General features: G+C 39.2%; 1 protein-coding gene across 2 annotated transcripts in view; it reads right to left on the bottom strand.

The window, feature by feature from the left end:
* Positions 1-14,105, bottom strand: part of LOC124883078 (rho GTPase-activating protein 8-like) — a 37,837-nt gene that overhangs the window by 8,639 nt on the left and 15,093 nt on the right. The window contains exons 1-6 of one of the 2 annotated variants that reach the window (XM_047389972.1): positions 6,172-6,316; positions 5,854-5,895; positions 4,301-4,432; positions 3,559-3,646; positions 3,347-3,478; positions 2,096-2,182 (exon numbers count right to left, since the gene is read on the bottom strand). In XM_047389972.1, coding sequence (XP_047245928.1) covers positions 2,096-2,182; positions 3,347-3,478; positions 3,559-3,646; positions 4,301-4,432; positions 5,854-5,893 — 479 coding nt within the window. In that variant the 5' untranslated portion in view covers positions 5,894-5,895; positions 6,172-6,316. Of the gene's footprint in view, positions 1-2,095; positions 2,183-3,346; positions 3,479-3,558; positions 3,647-4,300; positions 4,433-5,853; positions 5,896-6,171; positions 6,317-14,105 lie in introns of those variants that run through there. The other variant, XM_047389971.1, reaches the window with a different exon arrangement.

Below are 14,105 nucleotides of genomic sequence, written 5' to 3'. Positions count from 1 at the left end.
CATTCGGAAATCAAGGTGCCAGAGTCTGGAGGAAGACTGGGGAGAAGGAAATGCCAAAATGCCAGAAGTCCAGTGTCAAGTACCCAGAGTCAGTGATGGTCTGGGGTGCCATGTCAGCTGCTGGTGTTGGTCCACTGTGTTTTATCAAGGGCAGGGTCAATGCAGCTAGCTATCAGGAGATTTTGGAGCACTTCATGCTTCCATCTGCTGAAAAGCTTTATGGAGATGAAGATTTCATTTTTCAGCATGACCTGGCACCTGCTCACAGTGCCAAAACCACTGGTAAATGGTTTACTGACCATGGTATCACTGTGCTCAATTGGCCTGCCAACTCTCCTGACCTGAACCCCATAGAGAATCTGTGGGATATTGTGAAGAGAACGTTGAGAGACTCAAGACCCAACACTCTGGATGAGCTAAAGGCCGCTATCGAAGCATCCTGGGCCTCCATAAGACCTCAGCAGTGCCACAGGCTGATTGCCTCCATGCCACGCCGCATTGAAGCAGTCATTTCTGCAAAAGGATTCCCGACCAAGTATTGAGTGCATAACTGTACATGATTATTTGAAGGTTGACGTTTTTTGTATTAAAAACACTTTTCTTTTATTGGTCGGATGAAATATGCTAATTTTGTGAGATAGGAATTTTGGGTTTTCATGAGCTGTATGCCAAAATCATCCGTATTAAGACAATAAAAGACCTGAAATATTTCAGTTAGTGTGCAATGAATCTAAAATATATGAATGTTAAATTTTCATCATGACATTATGGAAAATAATGAACTTTATCACAATATGCTAATTTTTTGAGAAGGACCTGTAGATGCCCGAGCCACCTCAACTGGCTCCTCTCGATGTGGAGGAGCAGCGGCTCTACTCCGAGCTCTGATCTCTAAGGGAGTGCCCGGCCACCCTGCAGAGGAAGCTCATTTCAGCCGCTTGTATCCGGGATCTCGTTCTTTCAGTCATCACCCAAAGTTCATGGCCATAGGTGAGGGTAGGAACGTAGACCGACTGGTAAATTGAGAGCTTTGCTTTTTGCCTCAGCTCTCTCTTCACCACAACGGACTGCATTTCTGCCTTCTTTTTAATTTTAGTAAGTAGGACCACATCTATCTAAGGACATTTACTCAAAAGCAAACTTTGGTGCAAATCTGCTTTCAATTAATTTATGAAACCTTTTAGATTTAGATTCTCTTCAATCGAGCCCAAACATTTTGGATCTACAATGATTAACAAATTCCTTTCCTACAACAATAAATAAACTCTGATTACTTTGTTTAATGAAAAGTTTTGTAGGATTAGTTTATATTTGAGCAAAAAAAAAAAAGGAATATTTTTTTGACAAAAACTTTAGAGACCACAGACTTAAACTGTCAAGATGCAACTTCGGTTAATTGTCTTAAAAAACACAAATGATTTATTCTCAATATGCTTCATGCTAACTGGATCATTTATTATTTCAGCCTCATTTATGTGATTAGAAGCTAAATTGATTTCTAAGCATTATTCATTAACACATTAAAGCACTATGCGCCCAAAAAATGTGATAAACAATGAAAAAAAAAGATTTTAATTTAATAAATTATTTTGAAATACTTTAACTTTCTAAACCAGCTGCAGTAATAATCACACAAAACAAATAATACATCATAAGCTTTAAGATGCCACGTTTTTGTCACTTTAGTGCAGTTTATTGTCTAATAAATTATTTATTTTCAATATATTTAATGCAAACTACATCATTTATGTTTTCATCATGCCAGTTTGCTTCATTGGAAAGATTAGCAGCAGCATTTATTTATTTCCTTAAATTCAAATGTTTAGCACCTAGCACACAAAAATATACCTAATATAAATTTAAAAACAATAAAAAAAACAAGTAATTTTATAAATTGAATGGACAAGATTCCATTAATCTGAAAATATATCATCAGGTTATTTTTTAAAAGGCTGCAGTGGTAGAAATGTTTGTCCTAAAGCCAGTTGGAACTGATTTAAATTAATCATATTTAAATATTTGTAAATCTTCAGATAAATGAACTACGTCTGGAGTTGAATTCATGACCACATCTTAAAGAAACTGCAGATTTTACCTGATCAGAGGTTTAAAGAGGTTCCAGATGATCCGGATGAAGTTTGTAGGATGGACGACGTAGAGGGTCTTCAGGTTCTTCTTGTACCTGTAGATGAAAGTAGGACATTTATTTCTAAATGTCTCATCAGTCAGTGGTTACAGAACAGCTGTACAACCATCGGCTGTAAAGGTCCGATGCTTTAAAATGTGTCCCTTCAGCCTTTCAGGTGTCAGACACGAAGGTTTGATGACACCTTCTGAAGCAGATGGGGTCTCTAAGGTTTTTTTTGGGGGTATTTTTAACCATGTCCTGTCCAGAAGAGTATCGCTCAGAATTGTTGTCTGAGTGACAAGAAATTGCCCAACAGATTTACTTTCACAAGCAGAGCATCACAGCTAATGCTTTAAAGCTCTGCTTGATATTTATAGAACAAACTTTATTATAAAATATTTCAATTATTACACGGAGACTGAAATGAAAAGGAAAAAATAAGCTCAAAAAAGAGAGAGATGGGGAAAAAGGGGAGAAAAGGAGGAAAGAGTGGAGGAGAGAAAGAAGGATGAAGAGAATACAAGATTACACCCTGCTTGCTTATACACCTGCAGCTGTTTTTTTTTTTAACAAAATAGTACACGGTATTTATGAATGTAAAATGTACTTAGTGAGAGGTGCAGCCCAATATAGAACATCTGTGTATCTGTCAACACCTGTGGATATGGGTGTGGACACGCTTTTATATACAAGGTTTCTCCACAAAAATATGCAATAACGAGTGTGAGGACCCACAGACCTGCCCCATGGTCCCTGGACAGACACTGAGGAGATCCGCGCCACAAACATCTAAAGGCCCCCCAAAGCACAGGAACCCCAGGAGAACCACCGCCAGGACTACCGCAGCCCCCCCAGAGAAGAGCAGTGGACAGTCCCAGGGGAAGCACCCAGCAGCGACAATGCAGAAGCCCCAGGGAGCCGCAACCGTCCATGCCCGAGCAGATCCAGCCATGGACCCAGAGACCCAGGACCCCGGGACACACCACCCCCCAAGCAGAGGCCCGACAGAGCCCAGGGGGCCTGGCCCCGGCAAGCACCCACCAGGAGTGAGCCAGCATGTGGTGCGCCATGCGGAAGCCGGCCAGCCCCTCCATCAAAGGTCTCTAAGGTTTTTAGGGACCACTGATAAATATTTACTTACTTTTTGGACATTTTACAACCTGAAATGAGAACTCTAGCCTGCTGTTAATTTCTCAGAATGTCCTGCAGGTCACCTACTTCCGGTCAAACTCGCTGTAGGCTTCGCGCAGCCACTTGAGCGAGGGCTTGTTGCTGCTCCTGAGGCCGTAGTGGAAGTAAACCAGGATGTAGTCCATCTCCACGTACTGGTCCAGCGTGAACTTCAGGTACCTGCAGCAGGAGAACAAAGTAAAAACCAGCAGCGGGTGGAGAGCCTCGTTAATATGCTGCAGGTCAGGTTACAGACATACTCGAGAAGGCGACGGTGGTTCAGCTGGTGTGACGGGGGGAGGCAGCAGCTGCTGAAGACGATCAGCTTCCTGCCGTAGTTATCATCTCCTGCAGAACCAAATTAAAGCTTCAGGACAACAGCTTAAAACCTCCAACTCACCAAAACTGGACTGTTTTAAATTGTTACTAAATGCAGCACAGGCTGGTTTAGCTGCTCTCTCTGCTAGTATCATGCAACATGCTTGTTTTATGTGCATTGCCAACAGAGATGGCCTTCAAATCTCCATGACTAACCCAGATCATTCATAAACTCATGATACAATAATTGAAATATTAAAACAATTCAGATATTTGCAAATATCAAATTACAGTTGCATCTCAAGAAATTTAAATACAATTTCCTAACCCCACTTTTTCCTTCCACTCAACTTTCTATTAACATACTTGGATACATCACTCTGAAGAGCCAGCCTCTTTCGCAATGACTATCTGTGCTTGTTGAGGGTTAGGGTTATGTTAGGTCAGGTTAGGTTACATGATTGTATCAGCCATAACACAACATTTCTGCATTTAATATCCTTAGCAATCATCAAAATAAACATAAAAACACTCTTTAATTACATCACGTTGTCTGTAATGCATTTTTTTATTAATTAATGTAACAAATGAACTTTAGATTTCCATTTTCTAGAAGTTTAAAGGACAGAAAAACAAAAGGAAAACAGAAAGTAACTGATGACTGAGCAAAATGCAGACACTGACCCGACACCTGGATGATTCCATGTCGAGCCACATCATAGTACGGATGGGAAGGATCAGGGTTGAAGGTGCTGCTGGGACCATCAGGGACCCTCTTCTGCTCCTCCTCATCCTCCTCTTCCTCTCTCTGCAGTTCTGCAAGGAGGTACCACAGAGTTTTACAGCTCAGACCCAAAGGAGTTAAACTTAGAACCATTTATCAGATCCTGTGATGACTGGACGCTACAGATAAAACTGAGAGGAAATAAGCAGCTGCACCCCTCGCTGTTCCGTAAATCATTTCCTTATCTTTTTCCAGAAACAACAGTGAGCATCAGGAAGACGGCAGCTTGGGGCACAGCCAGCAGACTGGGAGGAAACTCTTTGTAATTGTGTTTCAGCTGTTTGTCTGCGGCTCAGACGGAAGTTTGTTATAAACAGTCGGCTCTGATAACGGAGAGGAAATGATTTGCTCACAGTGAGCTGGAGAAAAGTTTACTTCAGCTCAGAGTGGAACGATGTAGGAACCAAACAAAGATGGAGCCGTTAAACTGTGGCTGCATAAAACAGGCTTTTCTTTGCACTTAAATGAGGAGACTTCAGCTGCAAAGAAGAGGAAATCTGGGAATATCCTCTGAATAAATAATCATGGTAGCTGTGATAAATGCATCCCCAAGCATTCAGGACAGGAGATTTCCTCCCTTTCCCCAGGATGAAACTCCAGTTGTTCAGCTGGTTCAGAACATTTAACTCCAGACGGAGACCTGAAGGTTCTCAGATATTTAACTGTTTCCTTTAAATAAAGCACACCAAGTGTTGGGGAATAAGGTAATCGCTGCCTCTTGGAAGCACAGAAAGTGTTCCCCTCATGAATTTGCCCATATTTAGCACGAGTCACAATCTCTTCCCCACACCATGATGCAGCCACCACTGTGCTTTGCATTTCCACAAACTGACCTGAGGGCTCAACACTACTACTTTAACCATAAATCACTTTTGTTCATTTAGAGCTTTTAAGGCTTTAGCCACTATAGTGAACTGTAAGTATTTTGCACATTTAATATCAACAGACGAAGGTTAACTGTACATTAAACCTAGTTAGTAAGATCTCCACCCTTTCCTCCAGATGAACCTCCACATCCACAGGTGTGGCACATTTTAGTCAAGCCAGAGATCCGACACCTCAACATTACCAGATATTTAAATGTTTTGTGAAAAAAACAGTCTTGATTCCCTCAAAACATCCTCATGTCTTCATAAGGCAGCTTTCAAAATCTCTTACTTCCCACATCGTTCAGCCACCACTGTGCTTTACATTTCCATAAACTGACCTTGGTATTAAACCACTGCCAGATCAACTATAAATGTTTTGTTTTTTTTCCATTTAGAGCGATTTACGTTTTAAGAACTATAACATTTACTTAGTTGTGCATGGTTGTATATTTAATACCAATGAACGTATGTTAACATAAGCCACATATCCCAGAGAAAACTGAACTACTCTATTCCAATGATCAACACATAATTCATTTATTTTCATGGTAAAGGAGGAAACTTAAAGCCGAGTGTAAACTCACCTATTTCTGCAAGCCTCTCCAGGTCTGACGTGTTAGTCATTACTGGTGAACCAAAAGAGAAAGAAAACGGAAACTCGATTGAATATTAACTCACGAACAAGTCGTGTAAACTTTGTGAGCGTGAAAAAAGCCACTAGAAGTCCTATTTTCCGCTGAGAATAACCAGAAAACGCCTCGCTGTTTGCAAACAGGTAAAACACGTGGTAATTAGCTGTGGAGCAACACCTGAGCTGCCTCATTAACGCGTTAAAGCGGATTTTACCGAAGATATAAAGCAACAACAATAACACCCAGGCGTCAAGCGACGCTACCCGGTACCTGCGTGGGTTTGAATGCCACTTAAATCTCCAGAGAGGAAACTGACACCGAGAAACACGAAGAAACCTGAGCAGGTATGCAGCCGGTCCAAAACTTCCTCCAAACTAACTGCAGCGCTCTGCGCATGCTCACAACAGTAGCTGGTTTCTTTTCCTTTTTTTTTTTTTTTTTTGGGAAAAGATAAAATAGATAAAATGAAACAAAAGAATAAATAAATTTTATTTAACGGAATTATTCAATGAAAACTATCAAATATTTTTATTAAATGAAAGTAGCCTAACATAAGGTATATGATGAAAACATAAAAAGTAAAATAAGTGTTTGAAAAGATAAAGAACAATAAAACACAACATAGTAAAATAAAAATAAAAACCATAAGATAAAATAAAAACAAGAAAAATGATAAAATCGAATCAATTAAAAACCGTTCTAATAAAACTATTCAACAAACAAAATAACAAAATGATCATAAAAGCTACAGTAATGAAATTATAAAAATATACAAATTTAGAAAACGTAAATTGTAAATCAAATTGAAATAAAAATGCAATAAACCCTTTCTGAAAAACTAAGAAAAAAGATAAAAAGAAATAAAAAAAAGTTAATAATAATAAGATAATAATAAGATCATACAATCCTGTATTGAACAAGCAAAATTAATTATAACAGACTAAAATAAAAACACGCAAAATTAAACATTTTATACAGCAAAGAAAATACAATGAATTAAGGAAAATTTGTAAATGAAAAACATAAATAAGTGCTGAGCAAATGGAAATGTGTATATATAAAGTTTCATTAAAAGGAGAAAATGTAACAAAAGTAATAAAAGAAAAATTTATTTCCAAAGAAATATGTATTAAATAAATAAAATTGAAGCTAAAATAAATCTAATTTAAACTAATGAAAAATATGTAAAACAAAAATACAATTACATATTGCAGTTATTTTTGACTGTCACTTGAACCTATAATGTGGTGTTAAAATCTTAACCATTTTTAAATTTATTTTTGACCGATGCAGATATAATTAGATGTGTGCATGAAACTGTTGCACCTGCATCTAAATTAGTGTTTCCTTCTAGATGGATTCATCCTCACTGTCAAGTTGTAAAACCCTGACATCTGCTGTACTTACGTGGTACTGCAAGAGCTCTAAACTTCCCCTTTGAAACAAGAAATATCCGACAAAAGTCCTATAAATGGCGCTTTATGGATTTTTAAAAATTATTAATCATATGGCTCTAATTGGAGAAAATATTTTTCCGTGTTTGTCACATAAAATGCCCTTAAATAATGATGTACAGGTCCTTCTCAAAATATTAGCATATTGTGATAAAGTTCATTATTTTCCATAATGTCATGATGAAAATTTAACATTCATATATTTTAGATTCATTGCACACTAACTGAAATATTTCAGGTCTTTTATTGTCTTAATACGGATGATTGTGGCATACAGCTCATGAAAACCCAAAATTCCTATCTCACAAAATTAGCATATTTCATCCGACCAATAAAAGAAAAGTGTTTTTAATACAAAAAACGTCAACCTTCAAATAATCATGTACAGTTATGCACTCAATACTTGGTCGGGAATCCTTTTGCAGAAATGACTGCTTCAATGCGGCGTGGCATGGAGGCAATCAGCCTGTGGCACTGCTGAGGTCTTATGGAGGCCCAGGATGCTTCGATAGCGGTCTTTAGCTCATCCAGAGTGTTGGGTCTTGAGTCTCTCAACGTTCTCTTCACAATATCCCACAGATTCTCTATGGGGTTCAGGTCAGGAGAGTTGGCAGGCCAATTGAGCACAGTGATACCATGGTCAGTAAACCATTTACCAGTGGTTTTGGCACTGTGAGCAGGTGCCAGGTCATGCTGAAAAATGAAATCTTCATCTCCATAAAGCTTTTCAGCAGATGGAAGCATGAAATGCTCCAAAATCTCCTGATAGCTAGCTGCATTGACCCTGCCCTTGATAAAACACAGTGGACCAAAACCAGCAGCTGACACGGCACCCCAGACCATCACTGACTGTGGGTACTTGACACTGGACGTCTGGCATTTTGGCATTTCTTTCTCCCCAGTCTTCCTCCAGACTCTGGCACCTTGATTTCCGAATGACATGCAGAATTTGCTTTCATCCAAAAAAAGTACTTTGGACCACTGAGCAACAGTCCAGTGCTGCTTCTCTGTAGCCCAGGTCTGGGGAATGCAGCACCTGTAGCCCATTTCCTGCACACGCCTGTGCACGGTGGCTCTGGATGTTTCTACTCCAGACTCAGTCCACTGCTTCCGCAGGTCCCCCAAGGTCTGGAATCGGCCCTTCTCCACAATCTTCCTCAGGGTCCGGTCACCTCTTCTCGTTGTGCAGCGTTTTCTGCCACACTTTTTCCTTCCCACAGACTTCCCACTGAGGTGCCTTGATACAGCACTCTGGGAACAGCCTATTCGTTCAGAAATGTCTTTCTGTGTCTTACCCTCTTGCTTGAGGGTGTCAATAGTGGCCTTCTGGACAGCAGTCAGGTCGGCAGTCTTACCCATGATTGGGGTTTTGAGTGATGAACCAGGCTGGGAGTTTTAAAGGCCTCAGGAATCTTTTGCAGGTGTTTAGAGTTAACTCATTGATTCAGATGATTAGGTTCATAGCTCGTTTAGAGACCCTTTTAATAATATGCTAATTTTGTGAGATAGGAATTTTGGGTTTTCATGAGCTGTATGCCAAAATCATCCGTATTAAGACAATAAAAGACCTGAAATATTTCAGTTAGTGTGCAATGAATCTAAAATATATGAATGTTAAATTTTCATCATGACATTATGGAAAATAATGAACTTTATCACAATATGCTAATATTTTGAGAAGGACCTGTATGTGTGGTTTTATTTTTTAAATATTCTCATTACAAGCGCCTGAATCCCCCTGCTGGCTCCCGCTGAGGTGTTGCAGACTAAAAGAAAATCCTGAAGTGCAGAATTTACTCGCAAGCACATTTAATATGTAAATCCGCCTCAGAGAATGAGGTTTTCATCTTTTGCCCCGAATCCAACATCATAACAGTGACAACTACATAAAGATGGAGTTACATGGAACCCAGGAGAACAGAGCAAAGACATGTGTTAGACTGGACTCACAGCAGAAGTTGTTGTAAAGGACAAATTAGTGATTTATAAAGGAAGTAATTCATTAAAGCGTGCTTTTTAGCAGGATTATATCAAATTTTCTCTGCTAAGATGCGGTGACACAATTTACCTTAATGCTAAGGGTAAAATGCATTTAGTGACTGAAGTCAATACAGGTTTTAATTATTCTGATGGTGTGCCTCTGTGTATGACATTTGGTCCACTGACTTTTCCCATTAACAAAATATTTCAAGAGGATTTTCTCTGAATGCTTTGAAAATCATGAGCAGGATTGTCATGCAGGGTACCAAAGAAACCTAGTAATAAGTAAACCATATTCTGATGCACACTGAAAAAAAACAGTTCAGCCAACTGAATGAATGGTCTGATTTGTATTATATTTTTTGTCAACATGTAGACTGGTGATGGAGATGTAAATGGCTCGGTTTACAAGGAGCTGAAATGTTGAGGAAAGCCACCAGAGAGTGTAAGTGATAGCATCATCAGCGTATAACAGTGTTATCAGGAGGTGAGGTGAGCATTAAGCAGCTGAGTGAAAAAATGGCTCCTGTAAATTATCTTTCGGTGGCAAATTAGCAAATATCAAGAAAATCCTATTTTGGAAGCTGAACCCAAGCAGCTTCCAGGTGCTCAAGTTGGTCCAATAGTAAAACCAGGTTTTTGCAGCTTTTTTATCTTCTCCATCAGAAAGATTTGTTTGTCTTGTGCAGGATACACATCACAATAAAGGTTCAAATAATTCAGAAATGATTTATCGTGATAATGTTTTTTACAACGCAAAAACATTAACTTTAACCAAGATGTACATTTTTGGGATACAGTGCAGTACTTTTGAGATGTTAAATTTACATATTGAGCTTTTCTTTACAATAACAAAACATTGATGTTGTTTAGCAGATTTTCATGTAACAAATCCAACCAAAACATTATTTCAGTCTCTTTTTAATACCTAGAATAAAATGTTTTCCAGTACAACTGATAGAATTCATTGTGTTTCAGCTCAGGAAACAACAGTTTCCTGAGCTGAATACGTCCATGACTAGAAAGACTAGTGAGAGGATGGAGCCAAAAAAAGCCTTCTGTACAGTATTGTACGATTATGCAAATTAAGCCACCACAGAGGGACTACATGACCCAAATATGGAGGAGAATAATGAGGCGCTTAGCTGCAGGCAGAAGATCCTCGACACCTCCACGCACTGTTTGACTCCAAGACTACAAATAACCCCCCGTTCTAAATATAGTGGCTGAGAAAAAAGATTTACATGGTAAACTGTCAGAGAAGGTTTTTTATGTTACTTTTACATTTAATTTGATTTCATACAACATACTTTTTAATAAATGTGTTTATTTTAAAAGGGAATGGGAGTGAATTTAGTCCAGCTTTGTCTTTACAATGAAAGAAAACACAACTGGGACTCAACCCAGAAATACAGATTACAGTCAGTTGAAGGAGTGGAGAACATAGTACTCAGTACATGTAACACAAATAGTGAGAACTGGGAATCCCATTGATTAAGATGTGTTTCCAACGGCCTGAAGAAAGAGAAAACAAAAGATGAGGGAGAGGCTGGGAGGGGATTTAAAATTAGATGTGGAGAAATGCTACAGTTGATGCTCATCCTGGAGATCTTCACAAATCCATTTATGTTCATCTTTGCCTTGAGTTTTGTTTCTTTCATTATTACAAAATTAAACAAATGCTTTCAGAAAATTTTGCTCGCCCAAAGAATTAATGAGTTGTCTAGAAAAAATAATCAATCTCTTTATTCTTTCCTCTAAGGTACGGGATATTGCTTCGTTTACCCCACCTTCACTAAAGTAATCATCTATGTAATTAGCCCAACTGTTTACAAGCATCCCTGCTGCTACTAAGAGGTAAGGCGAAGAGACCTGGAGCTGAGAGTGAAGGAATCCCTCAGTAGATACAAAGAGAATCTAAGTTGAGTTTGAAAAGATTGCATGGCAAGTGTGAGGAGACCCAAAACAGGGGCAAAGAAATCCCACAGCGTGTACAAAAAGACCGCATTGTGTGTATGACAAGACCCCAAGGTGAGTAAAAAAAAGACCACATGGCGGGATTTGAGAAAACCCCACAGCGAGCACAAAAGGACCCAAATTGGGTTGAACAAGGCGCCAAGCTGTGCACAACAAGGCCAAAAGGTGGATGATCAGAGCTTGGAGAAAGCCCAATACAAGAGTAAAACTATCTGAGGAGACCTTAAGGCAGCTCAAGATGGGTATAAAGAGACCCCAAGATGGGAGCAAAGGGACGCCAAGGCAGGTGCAAACAGACCTAGAGAGAGATATGATAAGACCAAGGTGAACTTGAAGGATCCTATGGCAGGTAAAATGAGACCCCCAACTGGGCTCAAAAAGAACACAAGGCCATTTCAAAGACACCCAAAGACAGGTGTGAAAAGACCCCAAAGTTAGACACGGTCCTAAGCGGGGTTTCAAGGAGGATAATATGTGGGTGTAGAGACCATGAACAAACGCCTATGCGGGTACAAAGGGAACCCAAGGCAGGAGTTAAGAGATCACAAACCCCAAGCTGGGTACAAAATAACACAAGGCACAAACAAAGACACACCACACGGTGCTCAGAGACTTCAAGGAGGGATCGACAAGACCCCAAGCCAGGTACAAAGATAAGACCCTGAGGTAGGTATGATGAAACACCAAGGCTGGTATGAAGAGACTATAAAATGAACACAAATAAGGTACGAGGAGAACCCAAAGAAGTTAAAAAGAGACTGGTGGTAAATGGCCTCTTAATGAGCCTCAATTTCTTTGATCAAAATTTATGCACAACGCCTGAAATAACTAGGACCTAAACAAAAACAAAAAATAATTATAGAATTAAATTATAATAAAAAGCAGTTCAACAATAACAATACTTACATAAAATGTGTACAACCAGCTATAAAACCCAGTAATCCACCAAGCTCTGCCTGAAGAAACTGTAGGCTGTTTCTTTTAAAATAATCACCCAACAAAGAGTTAGAGACTAGCTTAATCTCTAACATTTCTCATATCTTTAACTTCTGTCACTCTAAAGGCTTGAGTAGAAATCTTTTTGTGTTTTTTCAGCAGACTCGTTTCCATATAGTTCATTTTTATTTCATCCCTGTCCCTGTGGTCATCTCAGAGCTATCCATCCTTTTCTATTGTGTTTCAACGCAGCAGCCAGCAGATGTCAACATTGCAACAGACCATCCTCATCCACATCACTGGTTAAACTGATAAGAAACTCCACCGAGGCTCGTAAATCCATGCCGGGAGCCCTCTGAATGCTGTGATAATCAGCACTCAGCATGCTGAAAGAAACCGGTTCTGTTTCCATCCCCAGAAGATCCATTTTGCAATGAAACACAGCAGCTACTCGCTTTGAAAACCATCCTGAAGGAGAGCTATGAGCCCGACCACTGGATCTTCAGAGACAGCTCTAGAGTGAGAGGGCTTTAGTGTGTTCTTGAAAAGGCTTTCAATATTTCAATCTTAATTGTTGTGATGTCTGTGGGTATATTTGTGTCCTGCAGGAAAACCGAGAAATGTCTGAAGACTACGATGTATTCAACACGTTAAAGCCCCACTGGATCAGTTTCCTGTTATTATGTGAGACTGCAAATAAATTCCTGTGTAGTTCAACGCAATCTGGTCAACAAGTATCAGTTTATCCATTCATCCATCTTTTTCTCTTGATATAAGTTGAATCTTTTGACACTTTCACCCATAAACTGATCAGTGTTGATGAGGTGGACCAAGATCAGGAACAACACGAAAGTAACTGAGGGTAAAATCCAGGAGCTAATCCGCTAAAACACAGCAGAAGTATAGCCAAAACCTGGAATAACTATTGAAAACTGACACAAAATTACATGAAAAGCTGAAAATAAAACTTCTAATTAGTACTCATAGCTAATGAGAGAAAATAAAACTAGTTCATAAATATGGAAAAACATTCCCATGACGTTAATTTTACTTCCACTGTGAAGAATGGAGGGGGTTCCTCCAGATGGAAAATTAGACTAAATTTAAAAATCAATCAGCTCTGCAGGCGGTTAATGTTGCCTCAGTCATTCAACACAATAATACATGAACAAAAGCAGCCTCTGAGCATGCTCAGATCCATCAGCTCTGTCCCTGTATGTCCCCCAGGCTGGAGGCACACCTCCTCTTGTGTTTATCAGGATAATGTCTCCCCCATTTAAAGGTGTCACTGTGATTTATTCCCCCCGCAGGCCTCTGAACTCCCACCACCCCTACAGAAGACAAATTATTATACAGCAACACATTCAGAGAAACTGGTTCATCTCCACATAAACTCTGTTTATTACGGAGATGAGCTGGGGTGTTAGTGGGAATAATTTTAGCCTTTATTCAAAATCTACAAATCTGGACATCTTGGTTTTGTTTTAGAAAGGAAATCTAAGAATAACAAATCTCTGCAGCTTCTTGAACCAAAAGATCAACACCAATATGGACCTTCATAGCTGGATACAAAAGATACAGCAAACAAGCAGGACAGCAGGGTATTCTGAATGTCCTATTCAAAGACTGTTTTTTTCCCTTTTTTATTCTCCAGGTTCTCTACAGAAACACTTTAATTCAAGATTAAGTGACCATATGACCAGGTACTTTCCAGAACTTACCGGATACTTTCACCAAACATTCATGGAACTTACAGGTAACTTTCCCATAATGCACTAAGTAACTTCCTGAAGCTCTGAGGTTATATTCCAAAATTTAACAGGTAGCTTACATGTTAGAACTTACTAAGTACTTTCA

This window comes from Girardinichthys multiradiatus, chromosome 17 (assembly GCF_021462225.1).
Source record: "Girardinichthys multiradiatus isolate DD_20200921_A chromosome 17, DD_fGirMul_XY1, whole genome shotgun sequence".
Lineage (NCBI taxonomy): Eukaryota > Metazoa > Chordata > Actinopteri > Cyprinodontiformes > Goodeidae > Girardinichthys > Girardinichthys multiradiatus.
The sequence above is the reverse complement of the archived record's forward strand: the minus strand, read 5'-3'. Positions and strand labels throughout refer to the sequence as shown.